The sequence below is a fragment of the Trichechus manatus genome, unplaced genomic scaffold (assembly GCF_000243295.1).
Source record: "Trichechus manatus latirostris isolate Lorelei unplaced genomic scaffold, TriManLat1.0 scaffold00297, whole genome shotgun sequence".
Taxonomy (NCBI): domain Eukaryota; kingdom Metazoa; phylum Chordata; class Mammalia; order Sirenia; family Trichechidae; genus Trichechus; species Trichechus manatus.
The window spans coordinates 805,526-829,747 of record NW_004444233.1 but is presented as its reverse complement, the minus strand read 5'-3'; the positions used below and the strand labels follow the sequence as shown (position 1 = coordinate 829,747).

Genomic DNA, 24,222 nt, shown 5'->3' with positions numbered 1-24,222 from the left:
ACTCCTGAGCAGAATCACCACCCCAGATGTACCAGTAAAGTGGGTAAAAAAAATGTGTTTAAATGGTTTTAAATGATTACAGATATGAGCTATTGTTTTTATTAATAATATTGCTAAACTTCTAATAGGAAACATTGTTTTTTTATTAATAATAATATTGCTGATCTTTGGAACCTAAGACCTGGAGCTGCATGGCCTTTTCCTAGCTTCTGTTGACACTGGGGTGCGGTGAGCAGTGCTGGACTTTGTAGGGTGCTGCCACAGCAGCCTCGGGGTGGTGACAGTTCTCCCTGACACAAGCAGATATTTCTGAAGTGATGGTGTTGCAAAATTCTTCTTTCCACCCTCCACCTCCACCCTCTGCTGCAAACTCACTTTGGCCCTTCCTGAGGAGGAACAGGGGCTTTATATTACCAAATACAAATATAGGGACTTACCTATTTTTAAATATATAAGGGTAATGCAAGGCTTCCACGCAGCTAACATTTGGGTCCTTGCTGTGTGCCAGACTCTGTGCTAGGCACATCACATGCATCAAGTCATTTCATCCTCACATCAGCCCTCCCTGGGAGATGGATCCTTTTACCCATGAGGAGGCTGACGCTGCATAATTAAAGTGCCTTATCCAAGAGCAAAAGAGCCCTGGTGGCCCAGTGGTTAAGTGCTCGGCTGGTAACTGAAAGGTCGGCAGTTCGAACCCACCTGCCACTCCGCGGGAGAGAGATGTGGCAGTCTCTTTCTGTAAAGATTTACAGCCTTAGAAACCCTGTGGGGAAGTTCTACTCTGTCTTGTAGGGTCACTATGAGTCAGGATCGACTCGGCAGCAACAGGTTTGTTTTTTGAGGGGCAGGGGGATGGGTTTATCCAGGGCACACAGCTAACACATGGAAAAGTCCTGCAGTGGCCACTTGTCTTGCTCAGAGTCCAGCCAAAGTCCTGACAGCAGCCTGGCCAGCCCACATGGCCCACCCTCCTGCCTTCCGACAACACCTCTCACCACTGCCCCCTTGCTCATTCTACCCCGGCCACTCGGACCACTTTGCTGTTCTGGAATTCCCGGTGCTGCTTCCCTTGCAGGAGCTTTGTATCTGCTGTTCCTCGGCCATCCTCTCCCTCATGTCTCTGCGTGGTCCACCCACTTCTGTCATTCAGGCCTCTGCTCAAATGTCACCTCCTAAGAGACCCCTTTCCTGACCGTTCCCCGCCCCCCTGCATAAAATAGCAGCCCACTAGATTACTCCACTCCCGGCCCTGTGCTGTATTTCTTTATAGCATGTATCCATTGACCCTTCTATTACGTATTTGTTTATTTCTTTAATATCCAGCCCTTCCACTAGAAATGTAAACTCCACAAGAGGAGATATTTTGCCTATTTGTCTCACTGCTGTATCCCTTGTGCCTAGAATAGAGCCTGGCACACAGGAGGCACTCAGTAAATGTATGTTGAATGAATGGATGGATTAAAGAACTGGGAGCTTGCCAGCCAGGCCTGTCTGACTTCAAAGCCCATGCCCTCCAGCACCACACCTGACTGCCTTCTCCCAGTCTGACTGTGTGTGTGGGCCTCCCCAGGTGAGATTCTCGCCAGGGTGTCAGGAGTACCTGAGTGGTTTGGGGCAATTCACTTCCTCTCTCTGGGCCTCAGTTTCCTCATATATAAAATGGGGACGTTGAATCAGGTAATTGCTAAGGTCCCACAAACTGTAAAATTTCAAGTCAGACTCTGCTGTCACCTGAGCATATTCAGTGGGCACAGAAGGCCCCAACAACCCCTAGGCCTGATTGCAGTCCAGCCCAGGGCCTCAGCTTGCCTGTTGGCACCAGCACTTTGCGTCCTGCAAACCTGATGGCACAGGGGTCCCTGGGCCCCCACCCTGCAGTGCAGGCTGCTCATGGCACTGTCAGTGGGGTGTTGGGAAGAAGGAAGCTGCTTATACTGAGGTGATGCCCTGTGATGGCTGTGACGCTGCTGTGGGTACCCTTCTCTGGCACGTGCTAATTTTGTCCTGAGTGTTCCAGGTTCACAATGATGATTTTCCTCCAGCCCTTTCTCGTGTTGGTGACCAGAGCTGCCACTCACCAGGCTGGTTATTGGGAAACAGGTGCTCCAGTCGGTCGGCATCGAGATAAAGTCTGCCAACTCCCAGGAATCCCCCTTGGTTTGGCCAGTTGTGGCATGATCGGTAGTAAATCATACCTAATGCACTGCAGATTGTCCTGATCAAATCCCATTACAGGCAGAGTAGCTCGGGAGAGGCTCTGAGCGGAGGCGCCAGGTGACTGCAGTCTCCAGGGCTAGCTCCACCCTTCTCCCCAGCTCTTGCTTTTTAATAAACGTTCTTGATGACAAGCTGTAGGGGAGGACGAGGGACTAGACAAGCAGTCATTGCGTATGCCTTAGGTTTCCTCCATTTGAGCACCCTAGTGACAGGGACCTGCTAAGTGGGGTCCTCATTCTGGCAGCCTGAGCGAGGCCACGAGCCCCCCCGTTGTCGAATTCCAAGGGGCATCATTCCCATTGTATAGCGTGGGCAACGCGGCCCCGGGGGAGCCTGAGGGCTGAAGTCGCACCTTGGGGCACCCTCCAGGACACAATGGGGTGTTCAGCTGACCCAGGGCCATGCTTCTCCCCTTCCCTCACCGCAGAAAAGCAGGGCAGGAGGGGCCAGAAGAGAGACAAAGGACGGAGGCAAGATCAGGGCATAGGACACTGAGGATGAAGCCTGGGAGATGAGACGCTGCCTCCTCCAGGTGGGCCTGCTGTGCGCTCAGCCAATAAGGTGGGGTGCTGTTGTGAGCTCTGCTCCCTGCAGTGCTGCTGAGAGGGGGGCTCTAGTTCCAGCCCACTGCAGGCAGGCCCAGCCCAGACTGCCCTCTCTGGCTGGCGCCCGCCCTGTTTTACGATCTACGTTGCCACGCAGAGCTGTTCACATGGATCGGACACTTACTATGTGCTAGGCACTATTCTAAACACTTCACACTTCATAACTCATTTTTCTAAAATGAAAAAAATATTATTGAAGTGAAATCCACTTAACATACAATGAACCATTTTAAAGTGTGGAATCCAGTGGCGTTCGCTGTGTTCACAATGTTCTGCTGCTGCCACCTCTCTCTAGTTTTACAACTTTTTCATTACCCCAGAAAAACACCTTCCATTCCTCCCTCCCCGCTCCACTCCTCCCTCCCCCATCCACTGGTAGCCATCAGTCTGCTGTCTCTATGGATTTGCTTATTCTGAATATATCACATAAAAGGAACTATACAATATATGACTGTCTGTGTCTGGCTTCTTTTACTTAGCATAATGTTTTCGAGGTATATCTATGTTTAACATGTGTCAGTGTTTATTTCTTTTTATGGTTGAATAATATACCATTGTATATATTTAATAACTTTCTTAAGCCCCACAATAACCCTCAGAGGTAGGTGCTCTATCATCCCTATTTAACATGGGAGGAAAGAGAGGTTAAGTAACTTGCCAAAAGTCACCCTGCTAGTAAGTGGCAGTTCCAGTGATTCCAGTTGCCATCCAGTCAGTTCCCGCTCATGGTGACCCCACGTGTGTCAGAGTAGAATTGCGCTCCTCAGAGTTTTCAAGGCTGTAACCTTTTGGAAGCAGATCGCCAGGCCTTTCTCCTGAGGCACCGCTGGATGGACTCGAAGCACCAGCCTTTCATTAGTAGCAAAGTGCTTAACCGTTTGTGTCACCAGGGGCTCTAGTAAGTGACAGAATCAGGCTTAAATTCAGGCTAGAGCCTGTGCTTGTAGCCACCAGGCTCAGCCATCTTTGAAAATGACTTCCTCTCTAGGAGCGGGCCCAGTAGCCCTCCGATTCCTTGTGCCCTGACCCAGCCCAGCAGGGGTGACTGACTGGGAAGTAGAGTCCCAACAGAAAGCCGCATCTGATAGGACATTCTGAGGTCTCTTAGGCAGGCTGGGTCTGCCCCAGTCACTCCAAAGCCCAAGACTGACTGTCCATTAAAAACTCACCGTCCCCCTTGGCAGGAGGACAAGTAGGGTGTCACACACTGATGTGGTCCAAGGCCCGGGCTGGGGTGGGCTGACTAACCCTACAGACAGCATGGACAGTTGTCCCTATCTGCCAGGCCTCCTAGCCTCATTCTGTGTGTAGCAGGATCTGGCAGGCCAGGTCCCCTGGAAGGCCGGCTCTTTGCTGGAGTCAGCCAGGAGGGTGGGCCAGAGCCCTGCAGGAAGGGGAGCAGCACCGTCCACTGAGCAGTGAGCTCACATGTGCCATTCAAGTGGTACATCCGAGGAGAACAAACAGGGAGCAGGCCTTCCAGAGGCAGTTTGTTCCCTTAATAAAGTAATTACAGAGCCGGGTAATTTACATCCCTAGAAAGATGCAGGACGGTGTAGGCTGGAGTGTGCATGTCTTTGATTTTAAATCCTCCAACCTCTTAATGAAGAGGTGCTTTGAAATACAGCAGAATGTTGGGATTCTTCAAAGGAACTCGTTTTCTTCCTGCTTGATTTCTTTAAGGGAAAGCATGAAAGACAAATGAGGGCTGCAGGCAGCGGGGGAGGGTTTGCACCTCTCACTGGTGTTGTGCAGACGTTATCTGCTGTAGAACTGTCACTGGAGGATGGAGAAGCAGCTCTTGGCTGTGGTGGCTCTCAGATAATGTCAGTGCTGAGCAATGGACCCAGGCATTGTTGGCACCGAGCAAACACCTCTCGGGCTCTGGTGCCAGAATCCTTAGCTGAACCTGATCAACTCACACTCTTGCCTAGGGAGTGAAGGGCCATAGGAGCTGGTGTCCAGGGGCCCCCAGGTGAGGGTTCTAGGGCCTTTCTTTGCAGACATTAATGTATGTGCCTTTGACTCATCTGGGGATCCTATAAAAATGCAAAGGGTGATTCGGTAGGTCTAGAGTAGGCCTGAGATTCTGTGTTTCCAACCAGCTCCTGCTACTGGTCCACAGACTGCATTTCAAATAGAAAGACCCTAGAGAAGGCAGATGCTGGCTTCCTTGGGTCCCACCACTGGCCAGGTAACCTAGGGTGGTTTTGGCTGCATAGAACACAAGAGGGAGGGCTGGATCTTGGCTACAACCCTGGCTCACCTGGGAGGGAAATGCTGTAGGGCCTCCAAAGAGGTTTTTAACAATAGACTAGTTTCTTTGGAGCACAGAAAAATTGAGCAGAGAGTTCCCACTTAATCCCTACGCCCCTGCACACTGTGTCTCCTATTACCGTCTTGCACTGGTGTGCTGCATCTGTTACAATTAATGAACCAACGTGGATGCATTATCACTAACCAAAGCTTGTAGTTCCCATTGTTGTTGATGACTCATGGCACCATGCACAATGGAAGGAAAGGCTGCCTGGTCCTGCATCATCCCCATGATCAGTTGCGGATTGGACCATAGTTCACATTAGGGTCCACTCTTTGTGTTGTACAGTCCTATGGGTTTTGACAAACGCATAATGTCATGTGTCCACCATTACAGTGTCATACAGAAGAGTTTCACTGCCCCCAAAATGCCCTGTGCTCCACCTATCTCCAAAGGATGTTGAACCCTCTGTGATCTGCAATTACGAGAGGGAACACTATCAATAATAAATCACTCTTTATTTGGGTTTGGTGTATGGTTTTGCCCCATTAGGTTTACCTTTCTAATGAAGCTTAGGTAAGGTGTGTGGAAACACTTGAGTTTGTAGACCTCAAGGTCCTCAGCTCCTTGCCCCTGATGGCAGAGAAGGCAAGCTCGACCTGTAATGAAAAGTAGTCTGGAATTCACCTGGGCCACTGACCAGCCTCAAAGTGTGTGACGGGGAGTAGATCTGGGTTGCGTCCACTTGGGCTCCCCACCTCCCTGGTGCAGCCAGCTCATCCGCTCCTGCTCACCTGGGTTCACAGGTCCCTGGATGAGAAGCAGCTGACAGCAGCTGAGCCCCGCCTTCTCTGTGTGCTCGGAAGCAGGGCTACACGGCCCACGTGGCACCAATGCCGAAGAACAGCAAGGTGACCCAGCGTGAGCATAGCAGCGAGCATGTCACAGAGTCGGTGGCCGACTTGCTGGCCCTCGAGGAGCCGGTGGACTACAAGCAGAGTGTCCTGAATGTGGCCAGTGAGGCAGGCAGCAAGCAGAAAGCGGTGGAGGAGGAGCTGGATGCGGAGGACCGGCCCGCCTGGAACAGCAAGCTGCAGTACATCCTGGCCCAGATTGGCTTCTCGGTGGGCCTTGGCAACATCTGGAGGTTTCCCTACCTGTGCCAGAAAAACGGAGGAGGTAAGAGGCAGCTCTGCCTGTCCCAGGGGTGCCCTGCAAATGGGCTGGGCTGAAAGGTACAAAGGAACACCCCATGCTGAGGCAGAACTGGGGCCCTTGTAGGTTGACATTCAGTATTCCAGAGTAAGACTCCCCAGGAATAGCTGTGACGATGGCTAATAGCTCTCCAGAGGCTGCAGAGCATGATGATAAGAATGTGAGCTCTGGCCCCAGATTGCCTGGGTTCAGATTCCAGCCCATCCAGTCAGCTCTGGGACCTTGTACCAGTCACTTAATCTCTCTGTGCCTCATCTGTAAAATGGGGATAATAGTAGTTCCTGCCTCACAGATAGTTGGGAGGATTAAATGACTTTACGTGTAAAATGCTTAGCACAGTACCTAACTCATAGCAAAGAGCAAATGTTGGCCATTAATACTGAAAGCTTACTAGGTGACTGGCACTGTTCTAAACACTTAATGGATATTAAGTTTATGACAATAGCTTCATGGATGAAAATGAGCATAAAGCCAGTTCCCAGAAGGCAGAGATCAATCATATCCCCGCTTTCCTGTTTCTCCATCATTTCTGACACCAGCTGCCCACACGGCATTCTCTCTGTGTTCCTAGCCACGTGGAGCTAGGTCAGACCTTGTAAGTTAAGAGGCACTGTTCTTGGTCGTTAATTTGCTAGAATGACTCACAGAACTCATGGAGAATATTATACTTATGACTACCGGTTTTATTGTAGTGAAAGGAAGTAAATCAGGATCATCATAAGAGAGAGATCCACCGATGAGGTCTGGGAAGGTTCCCAGTGTGGACCTGCCATGTTTCAGGGAGGGCACATCACCCTCCCTTCTCCAACCGGGAAGCTCTCTGAGCCTTTGTGTTCCAGGCTTTAATTGGCTAGTCCTGCATGATAGGTCAGAGGTCAAATAATGCCTCCTGAGCCTACTTGATGTCAGCCTTCCAGGTGAGTCTTTTCTGGTCTGACCAGCACCCACTTGCCAGCACAGATCCTCAGGTGTGGCCTGGAAGTTTCAGACCAAAGCACCCCAATTACTCCAAGGGTTATTTCTCCAGAGCCAAGGACAAAGGCTTTCTTACTTCTTTACTAAGTCCTTTACCCCACAGATTAAATACTGCTGATATCTACACAGTTTTGAACAACCAAAGCACCAAATTCAGGTAGTTCAACCTAATACTAACTCATTGAATCCTCCCAACAACCCTATGAGAAAAGAGTTATCATTATCCTTAGAGACTGCAAAACAGGCACAGAGAGGTTAGGTAACTTGCTCAAGGTCACACAGCTAGTGACAGAGTCAGGTTCACACCTGACAGCCTGGTCCCAGAGCCTGATTCCTTAACCACCATACCTACTGGCTGCCAGGTGGGAGGGTCCTCATGCTGCCCTTCTTATTTAAGCCACCTCAAGGATCTTGCTTCAGGTATCAAATTCCTGCCAGCACTTCCAGCCCTCAGGGTGGATAGAGGCCCCTAGGACTTGTTCCCCCAGGACTTTCCCCCCCAGCAACTCGGAGGCAGGCTGAAATTTTCCAAAGGCAGCTTGCTGAGAGACCAGGGTAAAATTAGTGGAAAATAAATAAGGGGAAATCCAACAGGCTGAAAGCAATGTTTCCAAGTTTATATGTCTGGTGCTGAGAAAGTGGTCTGAGTCAGCAGAGAGCTTCTTGCCCCTGAATCTCCATGCCCTGGGATTGCCACATTCCAGCTTTGCAGGCATTTTAACTGGTCTCCTTCTTTCCCTGTTCTGTGGGTCTCTGTCCACATAGGCTGTCCCCAAAGATGCGGCCCCATTCAGGAACACTCCCCTCCTTTTCAGAACAGATTCTTTCTGGTTCAACAGCAAAGTCTAGCCGGGGGACTTCTTATTCTTTCCAGTTTCTATTGAAGGGCAGGGCGTGAGAATGCCCTCTTGGCCCCCTTGCTATTGAATTAGGCCAGAGGCTTCCATCTTTCCACCCTGGCGTAGTATATCCACCACATGGTCTTAGTTTTTTGTTTTTTTTTTCAATAAGTGACTGCCAATCAGAGCTTTTGGTCTGCATGGCACGGCCGGGTCACTGAGTAGATATCAGTCCAGCCCAAAGCAAATGTATAGATATAAGTGTGTGGTCTCCTTTATGCTCTGTGAGATGTTAAAAATAGCTTGAAGTCACCCAAGATGACTTTGAAAAACACATGGCATTTGGGGACTTCAGCTGGGAACCTCTTACCTTGTCCTTTCTGGCTTAGATGACCAGTTCTGTCTGTGCACTTGGTGCTGAATCACAGAGTCCCTCTCCCCACCCCACCCCCACCCCCAGGGCAGTGTTCTTGCCAAAGTCTGCCAGTCACAGTGTCACTGGACAGTCTCCGTGGCACCAGACACCTAGGACCACCCCCAGAAGGACAATGCCATCAACTGCAGGGTTCCACATTCCTGCCTGCATTCCTTCATGTCTCTGGTTCCTCGAATCCCTTTTTTATCTCTGCCTTTAACCATCCCATAATGTATGGGTTTTATAGAAGTCATCTTGAGTATTTTTTAGAAGGAGGTAAATTATCACAAGAAGGAGGCAGCTGTTTGTTCTGAGAATTTATCCTCAATGGTTATGAGCCATTTAACTGCTCTCCTTCCCCTGCCCTGTGGGTCTCTCTCCAAGTAGGCTGTCCCTAAAGATGCAGCCCCATTCAGGAACACCCTCCCCCTTTTCAGAACAGATTCTTCCCTGGTTCAACAGCAAAACTTAGTTCTGGATCTAAGCTCTGCTGCTCCACCAAGCTCTCCCAGATGCTGACAGTTTCTTTATTCTGCATCCTCTTAGTTTGCTTTTTTTTTTTTCTCTGTGCATTTTTATGAGAAAGCACAGATGTTTATCAAGTGATTACTGTGGGTAGGTAACTCATTTAATCCTTGTGACAACCTTGTGCAATAGGTGTAGGCTTGAATCATATGAAGTGGCCATTTTTGTAAGCCAAAAGTGGTCAAATATCAGCAATTTCATATTTTTGTCCTCTTTATACAGATGAGAACACAGCAGCACAGAGAGGTCGAGTAATTTGCCCAAAGTCACACAGCTAGTAAGTGGCAGAGCCAGGATTCAAGCCCCGGAGGTCTGACTTCAGGGTCTGGATCTTAACCCCTAGTCAATATGTATCTCAACAATCTGAGATCAAGGTGGTCTTCTAAACCCCAGCAGTAACCCCAGGGTTTTCCAGCGGCTCAGAGTGTAGACAGAGACATAGACTATTAGAGAACAGGGTCCTCAGAGATCCTGGAACCCAGCCCCTTGTGGTCATATTCTGCTCCATTTCCTGAAGCCCTGAATGGTGCTCCCAGCTGTTCAAACTGATGACCTGAGGCTCCAGAGGGCCACTAAAACATCAATGGAAATCCAGTTGGGTACCCAAGTTGTGTTTTCTCAGGTGGAGGAGGATCTTGTTACATTGCCAGATGATTTCAGCAAGGGTTGATATGAGAGTACCTCTGGTTAACCAAGGATTCTGCTCACCCAGATAGCAGTCCCTGGAACCCTCTGGTTAGCTGGACCTTGCCATGGCAGAGAGACCTGCAGCCATGTCAGTGCCCTGGGCCTGGCTGGGGCACACAGGGCCTGATGGCAGGAGGCTAGTTCCTGGTCTTTGCCGCAGGCTGGTTCTTTGGACGGCACCTACCTAGACTCTTTGCCTGGTTGTTTGGGGAGAGGAGAGAAGCATCCATAGAGGATCCCAGCCTGCTCCGCTGACACCCCGACACCCATCTCCCTGCATATTGTGCCCTGTCCAAGGACACGAGGGCGAAACACAAAACCAGCGAGGCTGTATCCCTTTGCCTCCTGCAGCAAATCACGTCTCTCCTCTTCTATGTCCCCATGCCCAAGATAAGAGACTGAGTTAGACCAGAAGTCTAAGGGTGTGGTCACTCAGACCCTCCCTCCGATGGGCACTGTGGTGAGGCTATTTGCTGGTGACGAGCTGAATTTAGATGGACTGTGTGTATGTGTGTGTTTAATGGGTTAGATGCTGTTGTATTAGGCTTGGTGGGTCACCTCCCCAGGAAGCCTTTCCTGATTAGCTCCGTTGGCCCCCAACCCCTCCTTTACTGTGTCCCTCAGCATGTATGTGCTTTGTTGGCCGTGTGTGTGTGTGTGTGTATCTGTGTGTGTTTCTATTTATGTCTGTCGGGGGGGGGGTCTGTATGTATGTCTTTATGTGTGTTGTGTGCCTCTGTGTGTGTGTGTGCTCACGCGCTGACTTTGCTCATGTGAATCTGAAGGTCTTGCTGTCCCGTGGTAGTGTCTCTGCCTTCTGTAGACCCTCAATGAACAGTTGACTGTTGACAAGTGCCCAGGCTTGTGTGCAGGCTTGCCTGGTCCCTGGGGTTCATGCGCAGATTGGGCACACGTTTGGGGAGCATATGGGAGGTGATGTTCTGGGGGAGGAGCAGTGTGTCTGGGAGTCTCCTGGACACTCCACTTGTGAGGCTTGGTCTGGGGCACTGGGTGACCAGTCCAGGCACTGGTGACTGGGCTGGCCTGACACTGTTTGACAGACAGGCAGGCTGTGCTACCAGCGCTGCTAACAGCACTAGGTTGTTGTTGGCCCGGCTCTCAGCAGGGGCACTCGTCTGTGTCCGGACGTGGCTTTAATTCTCCTGCTAAATGCCCTGTCACTTGAAATCAAGATTGTGTCTGCAGTGAGGCCCAGGACAGCGAGATTAATTTATCATCTGGAGTCTTTAGTGAGATCCATTCTCCCCTTTAAGATCCTCCTGGCTACGCTTTCCTGAGCTGCTAATTTCTGTCCCGTTCCTCTCAATTAGCTGTAGATTAATGACCATTCTGGTCAGATCCTCTCTCCCTGGAAAGCTTCCAAGCACCACGTCCCTGGAGCTGCCCAATCTGCTGCGTCAGCATCTGGTTCCCTGGGGAAATTGTGCCCCTGTGTCTGGGCCCCTGGGGGGCAAGCGAGCAGGGCCCCCTATGTGGGTCTGCTGCTTGGGGGCAGGAAGAGTGTAAGCAGGTGTCCACATTGTGAGGTGACTGTGTCTGTCCATGTGTGACTTGGCATGTGGATTCCAGAGAGGCAGTATGATGTGTGTTGTGTCTGTCTGTCTGTCTGTCTTTGAGTCTATCCTTGTGAGAGGGAGGGATTGACTGCATGTGGATTCCTCCCTTAGTGTTTCGGGTCAAGGGAATGGGGGGGGTGGCAGGGGAGGAGGGCTATGTGAGCCAGTGTGTGGTGGGGCATACGAGGGGCGAATTATCCAATAGGCAAGGTAAGCATGGTGCTTACCTTGCTTACCAGATCATCTGTAGTGAAGTTATTCACTACAGGTTAGTAAGTAAGCATAAGTATGCCTGTGTTTACTTTGCTTACTGAGTCATCCACCCCTGTCAGGATTGTAAATTTGAAAAGAGGCTTTGATTCTGTAGGAAGGTGCTGTTGGGTTGGGAGAGAGACAGATGCCAGCCATACCTAGAAGCAGAATCTTTGATGTGGTGAAAAATGTGAAATCATTCACTACAGATGATCTGGTAAGCGAAGTAAGCACCGTGCTTATCTTGCCTATTGGATAATCCATCCCTGGGTCACAGGAATGAGCCAGGCCATTCATGCAGGAACACAAGGACTGGAGCCGTTTGAGGATGTCAGAGATGTAGCCGGGACACAGGACGCGCTGTACCCCCTTTTCCCTCACCCATACTTCATGTGCTTTCCAGCATCCCTCCTCTCTCCCCATAGGTGCCTACCTGGTGCCCTACCTGGTGCTGCTGATCATTATCGGGATCCCCCTGTTCTTCCTGGAGCTGGCTGTGGGCCAGAGGATTCGCCGTGGCAGCATTGGCGTGTGGCACTACGTGTGTCCCCGCCTGGGGGGCATCGGCTTCTCCAGCTGCATAGTGAGTTGAGGGGGCTGGGGGCTGGCTAAGTGGGAGGCAAAGAGGCTGCTCTTGGATACCTGGTAGGAGGTCACAGTTTACAGACCACAGCCCTGGGCTGGGCCAAGGGCAGGGCTGGAAACCCTCAGCTGGTATCCCAGGACCACAGTCACCATATTTCCTGCCTAAAACAGGATGTCATATTTGAAATTGGTGCTACACAGGAAAAGCTGGGGCATATTCACGAGGGGCTACCTGAGACATCTCAAGCAGAGTTCTCTGCAGGCCTATGGGCCATCTCAGATACCACTCTCTGCTGATCAGCCAGCCAGCTCCCGGTGAGGGGAGGCCCTTCCTCTTTCCGTGGTTAAAGTGCATTTTAACTGGGTAAGCGGGTGGAGCAGAAGGAGGCATTTCAGTCCTGGGCCTCAGGGTCTCCTTGCCATTTTGCTGTGCAAGTGAGCAGAGTTAGAGAAGGCTCAGACAGGAACGCTGTGGCCAACTCAGGACCGGTGAGGCTTTGAAACAGTGAGAGACAGGGTGACCCTACTGGCCTTGGGTAGGGGACTCCCCAAGGGTCCAGGCCCCTCCAAGGAGGCTGCGGATGAGGCCATCCTCAGAGGTCTAGGTGAGGAAACCGAGTATCCCTTAAGGGCAAAGCCTGTAGACACCTGTGCTCACACTCAGACACCTCTTCTGGAAGAGGCTGATAATTCTCAGGCCTGGCAGCAGGCTGAGAGCAAACGAGAGTGTGTCTCCCTGCTGTCATCCAGGGGATCACCTCTGCACAGATGTGAACAGTACCAGTTGCTACTGAGTCGACTCCAACTCATGGCGACCCCATGTGTGTCAGAGTAGAACTGTGCTCCATAGGGTTATCAGTGGCTGATTTTTCAGAAGTAGATCGCCAGGTCTTTCTTCCGAGGAGCCTCTGGGTGGACTCAAACTGCCAACTTTTTGGTTAGCAGCCGAGTGTGTTAACCCTTTGCACCACCCAGGTACTCTACACAACCAAATCCAGCGCACTGTACTGAGGCTGCTGCGTGTATACACAGGAGTGTGTGTGTGATCTTCCCCTTAGACTGAACGCGCCCAAGTAAAGGATTGGGTTCTCCTCCTACAGTCCCCGTAAGGTTTGCTGTATGAGCACGTGCCCCTGCACACAGGAGCTCAGGTCAAATTGCTGAAGCAAGCGGCCTTCAGCTCTCACACTAACCAGCAATCTCAGTGATGCATAATGTAGCCAGGTCCCTGGAGATAGAAGGGAGGCACCTCTCAACACCCAAAGTGGATGCAACATATCCCTGTGCAGGAAAAGCATTGCTTCCAACGAAACCCCTCATACCCTCAGTCAGAGTCCATGCCCTCTTGTTTTAAATAAATTCCACCAAGGTTAGATATTGTGTTTCCAAGCCTATGATGGTTTAGAAGCAACAAATGAGAACTGATATGTTTCTAGAGGCAGGCTGCTGACAGTGGCAAAGAGAGAGTAGTATCCTGAAAGAAAGAAGGACATAGGAAACCAATGAGAAGCATCCAGAAAACCTCAAAAGCACTGCAGTCTGGGGCCATTTGCTATGGGGTGAAATGCTGCGCAGGCCCCCATAGCCCTGGGGGCTCTCTGTAATTATAATCCTGAGTCATCAGGAAATGCCAGGGAAGCGCTTCCAGCATTTTGGAAGAATTTCAAACTGGGAAGGATTAGCATTGTTAAGAGTTTGTTGCTTACAGGGGAATATTTTAATATCTGAAAATTTGTGGATTCCCTGGATACCAGATGAATGGAATATTATGGGGAGGCCCTCAACTGCCCACATCTTGTCTCATCTTCCTCCTTCAAGGCTGTGCAACTGGGTTACGTATAGTTGGGTACTGTGCTCTGGGCTTTGATGGAGGGAGCTAGAGTTGCCTGCAACCTCCCCACACACCCCTGTGGCCTTTGTCCTCAGGTCTGCCTCTTTGTTGGGCTGTACTACAATGTGATTATTGGCTGGAGCATCTTCTATTTCTTCAAGTCCTTCCAGTACCCACTGCCCTGGAGTGAATGTCCTATTGTCAGGAATGGGACCGTGGCAGGCAAGTATTAGACCCCTGAGGGACCCCAGCTGGGGACCTCAGCCAGCCCTGTCCCAGGAAGGAGTATAAGAGATTTAGGGCACAGATTTGGGATGTCACTGACTTGCTGTGCACCCTGGATAAGTCACTTAACCTCTCTGAACCTCCTTTCCTCTTCCCCAGTGAGGATGAACTCTTACTGGCCTATCCCAACAGAATTCTTATTGGGATTGAGTAATGAGTGTAGGTAAAACTCTGGAAATTGTGACTTTCATTTAACTGTTATCAACTATGCTGTGTAACTCTAACGCCATCCTAACTGGGAACAATCTAATTTGCATGCCAGTCCTATAAAAGCTAGATTATTATCCCACCTCACAGATGGGAAAACTGAGGCCCAGAAGTGACTTTCCCATAGTCACACCACCCATTTAACCAAAGATCTGGGATGAGAATCCAGGTCTCCAGGTCCTAGCTTAGGACCTTTCCCAAACAAATTTAGGCCAGTGCATTCTAACCCTTCCTGCCCTCCTAGGTAGATGTGGGCTGGAGGGTGGTATGGGTGGGAATTCAGCCAAGTCAGTGTGTCCTGAAGCCACCTGGGCCCCGTTAGGATTCCAGGAATCCTCAGGTTCTGCCAGATCCTGGCTAACCCTGAGCAAGCACAACCCCTTCCTGCTGTCTACCCTCAGCCATCCCCTCATCCTCTGCTGCCCTGGTGGCGGTCCAGCAGAGGAGGTGGCCCCACGGATCTCAGCCACTGAGGCCCTGTGGCCTTTGCTGCATTTCAGTGGTGGAGGCAGAGTGTGAAAAGAGCTCAGCCACTACCTACTTCTGGTACCGAGAGGCGTTGGACATCTCCAACTCCATCTCAGAAAGTGGGGGCCTCAACTGGAAGATGACCCTGTGCCTCCTTGTGGCCTGGAGCATTGTGGGCATGGCCGTCGTCAAGGGCATCCAGTCCTCAGGGAAGGTGAGTGGAGGGCACCCAGACCGAAATGGGCAGCAGAAAGTCAGGGAGGGCAGAGGGCTAAGAATCCTGGGTGGCCCCATGCGAGGTCCTTAGGGTGGTCTCAGGCTCTGGTGTGGCTCAGGATGATGACATTGGCCCCTAAAGAAGGGGGTGGGAGTATCACTGCTGCGGCATTGTTTCCCGTGGACAGCCCACCAGGAGTACACCAGGACTGGGCCTTCGGAGACCTCGCTGCCCTAACCCCCAGCTGCCTCTGCACTCAGAAAACTCAGGCCTGCTCTGAAGACATTAAAGAGGAGGGAAACTAGAAGCATTGGCTAGGGACGTCTATCTAGGTCCTAGCCCCTCAAGATTCCCAAACAAAAGCACTAGAAAAGTCTACTTTGAGCAATTTTGGGTAAAAACCAACAGCTCATCATGTCTACAACTAAAGGGCTCCTTGGGTGCTGTGTGTGAAGGGGGCTCGGAGGTCTGTTTTCTACCATCTCTGAGGGTGCAGACCAGCTACGCCCCACACACCCTTTTCCAGCAGCTCAGCCCTCTTTTAAGTAAGGGCACCTTCTTATTTGTCACATAACAATATTCATCGATTTCCAGGGCTGGAAAGGACGTTTGAGAACCCAAAGTCCAATCCAGTCATTTTACAGATGAGGAAACTGAGGCCCAGAGAGGGAAAGCAGCCTGCCTAAGGTCACACAGCCAGCCAGTCTCAGAGCTGGAACTAGAACCCTGGCTGTCTGTCTCAGCCTCCAGGGTTCTTTACCAAACTTGGGGAGCAAGGAAGCTAAGTCACCCAGAAAGGTAGAGTGGGCCCAGGCACTGGCCTCTGCCATCTCCGAAGGCCCAAATAGCAGCTAACACTTCGTGGCACTTATTTGGCACCGCCACATGTATGAACTTATGTGGTCTATAACAACCTTATAAGTTAGGAATCATTATACCCGTTTTATAGATGAGGAAATGGAGGCACACTGAGGTTAAGTCATTAGCCCCAGGTAGCATGGTTGGTACATGGTAGAGCCTGGAGCAGAGCTCAGGCAGTGTAACTCCAGACATACACTCTCTTAACTTCTCCACCGTTCTGCCCCCACAGCCCTCCTGTTGCTTTGTTTCAGCTCAGCAAACATTTTGTGGGCATGTTCTTCGTGTGAGGCTCTGTACCAGGCATGTGGGGATATAGAAATGTGCAAAAAATGCACATGGTTCCTGCTAAATAAAGAGCATGCAGGGTGTAATCACAAGAGGCTAGGAGCTGCTCCTGATGTTATTTGCTTGGGACCTACCTATCCAACCTCCCGAAGGTCTTTTGTCAAAGGAGTTCTAAGGACAGGGAGATGCTTAGAGGGTCCACTGGAGGCAGGGATAGAAGAGCAGAAATGAGGCATGGAAAATTGAAGAGGAGAGAACAAAGGGCTCCTTCAACCCTTGGTGGCCCTGGAGTGTTGGGAGGATGCCTGGCTCAGCCCCGCCAGCCCTTGGAAAGGAGAAAACAAGCCCAGGCACAGACCATGCAGACTCCAGCTTGGCCCTGATCCTGCCTCCATCTTGGCTCAAAGCCAGATGTGCAGTGGTTTGGCCCTGTGCCCCCGGATGCCTGGGCTCTGCCTTCTGCTGCCATCAGAGGAGGCTCGTGTGCCCCAGCTGTGAATGGGAGTGGAGCCAGCCGCAGGAGGTGCTCTGCCCAAAGTGAGACGCTGTCCTCTCTGCAGGTGATGTATTTCAGCTCCCTCTTCCCCTACGTGGTGCTAGCCTGCTTCCTGGTCCGGGGGCTGCTGCTGCGAGGGGCCGTCGATGGCATCGTACACATGTTCACTCCCAAGGTAAGGGTCTGGGCTCCCGCATGCTGCGGGACACTGACCGCTCCACTGGGCCTGGTCAGCTGCATGCAGCTTAATGAACACTGAGCAGCTGGTGCTCTGTGTTGGGCGTCGTGTCAGGTCTCAGACGGATGCACAGGGGAAGGGGGCCTGGGCCCTGCCCTCAAGGATCCAAGGAGAGGGACAACGCATCAATTTGGGTGAAATCAGAAAAGGCTTCAGGGAGGAGGTGACATCTGAGTTGAGCCTTAGGGAGCTGGTAGGATTTAATGGGTGGCAATAGGCCATTGCAATCAAAGGGAGCCAAATGGGCAAGAGCATGGAGGTGGGAAAGCGCTGGGCATGTGAGGCAATGGTGGGAAGTCAGTGTGACTGGGGCAGGGAGAAGTGGGAGGCTTCATTGGGTGGATCCATGATAGCAGGAATGGAGAGAAGATGCCTAAGAGCTGAAAGCTCCCCCAGGAATCCCATTTCAGACCCAAATAGGGGGAATGGGACTACTATTTTATTAAAGATAATAAATCCCATTGAGAGTGACTTTAACCTTACTAAACCCTTTCACAGCTCTCATTTAACCCTCTCAGTAGCCCAGTGAAGGGGACAGAGAAGAACCACATTTGCATTCAGAGATTGCAGCAGAGACGCAGGCATTGTGAAGATGAACATCCAGATTTCGTAAAGGTGGTCTTGCTCCAACAAGTGGCCTTGTCTCTCTGTGACCACCCCCAGACCCAGCTGGCATGAACCAGTCCACTGAGGAATAAGAGAATCTCAAATGCAGCCTGGCATGCCCTTCAAGGTGCCCCAAGCAATGTACATGAATCACCTCAGCTGGCCAGGCTGGGAAGTCCACCTCCAAAATGCCAGCTGATCAATAAGCAACCAGCAGGGGCCTAGGGAGACTCCAGTCCCTGGGCTTAGGTCAGAGCTCGGCCAGATCAGCTCGAGGCCCTCACCATTGGCCCCCACTGCTCAGTAGTACCATCTTGCAGATGCACTCATGGACATGCACACACACACACGCAAACACACAGAAATTTCGTACAGGATGACACAGGGAGAAGAGTATAGATCCACTGGGGCTTAAAACCCCCATTACCTTCCTCCTCCCCTGCTCTGTTGCTGTGATGTTTGCAGGCGGGGGTGGGGGCAGGGAGAGGGGGACATGGCAATGGCCAGGGCACAAACTGCTCCACGGTCACCAGACCGTGCGTACATCGACCCCAGGCATTCTTGGATCTAACATCAGAGCTTTCTACACGAACAACCACAAAGGCTCACTTGATGCAACACTTAGTGAATTTCCTGAGGCATGAATGTGAATCCCGAGCTGTGTCACTGGCCCGGTTGTTAAGAAGAAAACAATACAAGCCTGGTTTCTTTGGTGGGGAGATGGCCGTGAAAAGGAAGCCAACTGTTTTTATGAATGGCTTCAACTATATTTCTAGACTCATGATCAGTTGAATGTGTGCGCTTGAGTTTTTCAGTTATTCACTTTATGAGGAAATTATATGCTCTGGTTTCGTCCATTAAGTTTGGAGATTCACAAGGTCTCCAGATGGGCTCCTTGGTGGTATTGAGTCGGCAGTATGGAACTCCAGGAGCAAATGGGACAGATCTGCTGGGATTGGCTTCCTGTCCCAGCATACACAATATTGCTCCCCACTTGGTTCAGACCCTCTTTAAAACATCTTTTTAATTTTGAAATATTTTAAGCTATAAAAACATATGTAATAATATAACAAATATCCTTAGGAATTAAAATATTACAGATACCGTTAAAGTGCCTACGTAGTCTTCCCTGATCTCATTTCCTTCCCTCCCCAGAGAAAAGCACTATACTGAATTTGGAGTTTGTCCTGCTAAGGCATTAAAAATTTGTAATACATACATGGACATGCATAAGGAATGTATAGCATTTGCACATACTTTTAAACTTTTTATAAATGGCATCATATTATACCTAACCTTCTGCAATTTGCTTTTATTTTTGCTCAGCGCTGTTTTTTGAGATTTATCCATACTAACATACATAGCTCTAAAACCAAAAAACCTGTTGTCGTGGAGTCTGTTCTGACTTATAGCGGCCCTATACACAGGGAAGAACTGCCACATAGGGTTTCCAAAGAGCAGCGGGTGGCTTTGAACTGCTGACCTTTTGGTTAGCCGCCAAGCTCTTAAGCATTGTGCCACTAGTGCAACTATTTTTACTGCTGTGTAGTATTCCATTGTAGGACTAAACTCAAATGTATTTATCCATTTTTTGGTTGATGATCCTTTAAGTTATTTCCAATTTTGTTCACCATCAGTAACAATGCTGCAATAGTCATTCTTGCACAGGTCTTCATGTGCACACATTTCTCTAGGGCATATATGTAGGAATGGGATTGCTATATCAAAAGGTATGCATATCTTCAGTTTCACTGGATGTTGGCCAAATTGCTCTCCAAAGTGCTTGTATCTATTAATGCTCCCACCTAGTTCCCCCACATTTGTCAGACATCAATTTTTGCGAGTCAAAGAGTTACAAAGTAGTTGATATGCACTTTGAACAACAGGGGTCCTCCTTTCCAAAACTGTTCTTGAATGTTTAGGAAACACAGAGTGATCCTACTTTAGCATTTGCAGAGGCCAGAGTTTTCATGAGGTGAAGCTTTAAAAATCAAATCTGGAGGGCCCTAGAGGAGCCACGTCACCAAGGACCAGCATGGTGCAGCCCGTGGCCCATCCAAGTCTTGGGACTTTCAGGTCTGAATAGAGCCTGTGGGGCCTATCTTGAGAACTTGCCACTAAGCAGCTCCATGGGGGCAGCTCTCCATGGAGGGATGTGTTGAGCTGGAAGAGGAATCCTAGAGGGCCTCATACGCTAACTGCTCCACCGAGGCCCTTCACAGTCTGTGCCACTGTTTGCTCAAGGCAGTTAAGGCCAGTGGTGATGGCTGGGGTAAGGCTCCAACCTTTCAAACCTCTCCAAGTCATCTGCTAAAAGGGTGGACCCCCTTTCAAAAATCGCCTGACAGTCTATACACTGGGAACTACTACTGCAGCACTGTGACTGTTTATGCACAGAATTGGGGTGAAATGAGGGGGCGTAGTGGTTAAGAGCTATGGCGAGCTATGGTTGCTAACCAAAAGGTTCGCAGTTTGAATCCACCAGCTGCTCCGTAGAAACCCTAGGGGCAGCCCTACTCTGTTGTATAGGGTCAGGATGAGTTGGAATCAACTTAATGGCAGTGGGTTTGGTTTGGTTTTTTGGAGGGAGCCATGTCAAGTTCTTGCCCTGGAATGGTGCTATAGAGTACCAGGATCACTGCACATAGTTGCCCAGGCTCTGCACTGCTCTGTTCATATAGACTACAATGTGAATGGCATCCCCAGGGGTTGTGCCATCCAGCAGCCCTGGCAGAGTGCAAGTAGATTTTTGGCCAAGGCATCTCCGAACCCACTCAGGAGAGGCTGAGGCTCTCCTGAATTATACTGAATGATCTGAAAGTCTTCCAGCATCAGAAATAATCCAGGCCATAGGACCTGGACTTTCAGTTCACGTCTTCAAGCAAACAGCTACTGGATATGATGAATACAGTGTGACCAGGATAACATGGTAACCTACTAGCACCTTCGATGGACCAGTAACTCATGTTAATGACGAGTGAACTTCTTGAGTAGTTTATTTCCTGATTACTTCCTTTCCATCCATTTAAAAACTCAAGTCAGCATGGGGTACTAGGCAATTAATCATGTGATTTGCACAACATAAAATGGCGGATTATGATGGCTTTTCTAACCACCAAAACTTTCAGGGAATGTTTATCAAAATTATAACTGTTCTTGTCCTTCAGCCCAGCAATTCCACTTCTAGGTATTTATCCTACAGACGTACTCACGCACAAGCATTTGTTTTAATAGCAAAAGATTGAAAATAACTCAAATGACCATCATTCATTTATTCAACAAATGTTCATTGAATGCCTGTTATGTGCTGGGCACTATTCTGGGTCCAGGGATACAGCAGTGAACCAAGCAAGCAAATGTCCAAACCCTCATGGAACTTATATTTTAGTGGCAGGAGATAGACTATATAAGATAAAAATTTGTTGAATGGTGTTGCTAAGGAGAAAAATAAAGCAGAAAAAGAAGGATTAGAGGCATTAGGGGAGAGGAGTTGCAACTTTAGAGAGTGTGATCAAGGAAGGCCTCACTGAGAAGGTAACATTTGAATGATGACCTGAAGGAGGTGAGAGAGCAGGCCATGTGAATATTTGGAATTAGCCCATTCCATTCCAAACAGAGAGAACAAGTGAAAAGGCCTTGAACTCTGGTGTTTCTGGCATAGTCAAGGAGGCCAGTGTGGCTGGCACAGGGAAGAGAGAGTGGTAGGACATGCCATTAGGGAGGCAGTCAGCAGCCACATCATGGGGTCTTGTAGACCAGGTAAGGACTTTGGCTTTTACTATGGGTGAAACGGGAGCCACTGGAGAGTTTTAAGCAGAGGAGTGACATGATCTGACCTCTGCCTTAGACACTGATCATTCTGGCTACCATTGAGAATTTGAGGGGGCAAGGATTGAAGCAGTGGGACTGACCAGAAGGCTTCTGCAGCCCAGGTGAGAAGTGACTATAGTTTGGACCCAAGTGATGGCAGTAGGGGTCATGAGAAGTAGTCAGGTTGAGGATACATTTAGGAAGTAAGTAGAGTCGACAAGATTTGCTGTTGGATTGAATGTGAGGTGTGAGAGAAAGAAAAGAGTCAAGGATACTCCTGGGTTGTTCGCCTGAGCAACTAGAAGGATGGAATTGGCATTTACAGAGATGGGGGAAGATGGAAGGAGGCGAAGATTTGGTGGGGAACATCGAGAGTACTGTTCTGGGTATGGCAGGTTTAAGATGTCTAATAGATTGTCAGGGGAGATATTGAGTTGGTAGGTGGGCATATGATTGTGGGTATATGACCCCTGGAGGTCAGGGAGGGGAGATATGAATTTGAGAGCCCGAGGTAGCAGAGAGGATTTAAAGCCACGGGGCTGGATGTGATCACCTGGAGAGTGAACGTAGATAGACAGGAGAAGAGGCCTGAGGACTGAGCACTGGGGCAGCGCAACGTCTACAGGTGGGGGGAAGGGGGTGCCAGAGAGGGAGCAGAAGAAAGGGAGAAAGACATCCATCCCAGAGGCAAAGTGGAGAAAATGCTTTCAGAAAGAGGGAATGGTCAACTGTGTCCAAAGCTGCTGAGAAGTCAGGTGATGAGGACTGAGACATGACCAATGCACTTGGTAACCAAGAGGTCACTAGTGACCTTAACAAGAGATGTTTGGGTGGCATGCTGGGGACAAAATCTAATAGTAATGGTTTTCAAGGGAAAACAGGAGTTAGAGACAAGTGACATAGACCACTTATTTTTCAGAGTTTTGCTAGAAAACGGAGCAGAGAAATGAGAAATGGGATGGTAACTGGAGATGGTCACGGGGTCAAGGGTGTTATTTCAGAACAGTCTAGCAGTTCCTCAAATTATTAAACATAGAATTACCATATGACCAGCAATTACACTCCTGGACACAGATCCAAGAAAAATGAAAGCATACATCCACACAAAAACTAGTACATGAATGTTTATAGCAGCGTTGTTCCTAATAGCGAAAAAGTAGAAACTATCAAATGTCTATCAGCTGATGAATGCAAAAAAAATATGAGTGGCACAGTGGTTAAGAGCTGCAGCTGTTAACCAAAAGGTCAGCAGTTCGAATCCACCAGCCACTTCTTGGAAACCCTATGGGGCAGTTCTACTCTGTCCTATAGGGTAGCCCTGAGTCGGAGTCTACTTGACTGCAACTGGTTGGATCAGTTTCTGGTTTTAGTTAGTTAGATATCTGTACAATGGAATATTATTCAGACATAACAAGGAATAAAGGCCTGATACACTGCAACATGGATGAACTTCGCAAACATTATGCTGAGTGAAAGAAGCCTGTCACAAAATACCACATATTGTATTATTCCGTTTATGTGAAATGTCCAGAAGAGGCAAATCCACAGAGACAGAAAGTAGATTAGTGGATGCTTAGGGCTGAAGGGAGGTTGCGGGATAGATGCGGAGTGACTACTAATGGGGACAAGGTTTCTTTTTGGGGTGATGAAAATTTTCTAAAATTGATTGTGGTGATAGGAGCACAACTCTGGGAATATGCTAAAAACCACTGAATTGTACACTTGAAAAAAATAATAATCCCCAAAAGAGGGAAATTGATGATTTAGGAGAGAAGGGGACCAAAGTCCTTGAATCAGCAATAGAAATACAATCCAGCGTCCAAGAAGGGGAGTTGGTCTTAGCTAGGAGCATTGACAGTTCCCAGAGTCTCAGGAGGGTGAGTCTGTGGGCACAGACGCTGGTAGGGGAGAAGCTGTGGAGAGGACAGTCTGTGGGGGCTCTCTTCTGATTGCATCATTTTTCTCAGTGAAGTAGGAAGCAAGGTCATCAGCTGAGAGTAGGAATGGTGGAGATGGGGTTGGAAGTTTGAGGGGGAGCTAGTGTGAAATAATTATGTAAGAGATCAGGGGAATGAGTGGGCAGGGGCAGTGCTGAGGGCACACTGGAAGCTATGGGTTGGGAGTGTGAGGTGAACTCTGTCAGCATTGTTATAAAACTAAAACCGCAAACCTGTTGCTGTCTAGTCGATTCCGACTCATAGCGACCCTATAGGGCAGAGTAGAACTGCCCCATACGGTTTCCAAGGAGCGGCTGGTGGGTTTGAACTGCTGACCTTTTGGTTAGCAGCTGAACTCTTTTTTTTTTTTTAAATAGTGCTTTAGGTGAAAGTTTACAGTTCAAGTTAGTTTCTCATACAAAAATTTATACACACATTGTTATGTGACCCTAGTTGCTCTCCCTGTAATGTGACTGCACATTCCTCCTTTCCACCCCGGATTTCCTGTGTCCATTCAACCAGCTCCTATCCCTTTCTGCCTTCTCATCTCATCTCCGGATAGGAGCTACCCATTTAGTCTCCTGTATCTACTTGAAGTAAGAAGCACACTGTTCATGAGTATCATTTTACATCTTATAATCCAGTCTATTTTTTCTGAAGAGTTGGCTTCAGGAATGGTTTTAGTTCTAGGTTAACAGAGAGTCCGGGGGCCATGTTTTCTGGGTTTCCTCCAGTCTCAGTCAGACCATTAAGTCTGGTCTTTTTACTAAAATTTGAATTCTGCACCCTACTTTCCTCTCTGTTGTGTTCCCTGTCAGGATGGTCATCG

General features: G+C 49.3%; 1 protein-coding gene across 2 annotated transcripts in view; it reads left to right on the top strand.

Annotated features, from left to right (window-relative positions):
- Positions 1–24,222, top strand: part of SLC6A17 (solute carrier family 6 member 17) — a 53,642-nt gene that overhangs the window by 14,575 nt on the left and 14,845 nt on the right. The window contains exons 2-6 of one of the 2 annotated variants that reach the window (XM_004390424.1): positions 5,889–6,261; positions 11,993–12,150; positions 14,079–14,205; positions 14,976–15,157; positions 16,867–16,977. In XM_004390424.1, the coding sequence (XP_004390481.1) occupies positions 5,976–6,261; positions 11,993–12,150; positions 14,079–14,205; positions 14,976–15,157; positions 16,867–16,977 (864 nt within the window). In that variant the 5' untranslated portion in view covers positions 5,889–5,975. Of the gene's footprint in view, positions 1–5,888; positions 6,262–11,992; positions 12,151–14,078; positions 14,206–14,975; positions 15,158–16,866; positions 16,978–24,222 lie in introns of those variants that run through there. The other variant, XM_012559726.1, reaches the window with a different exon arrangement.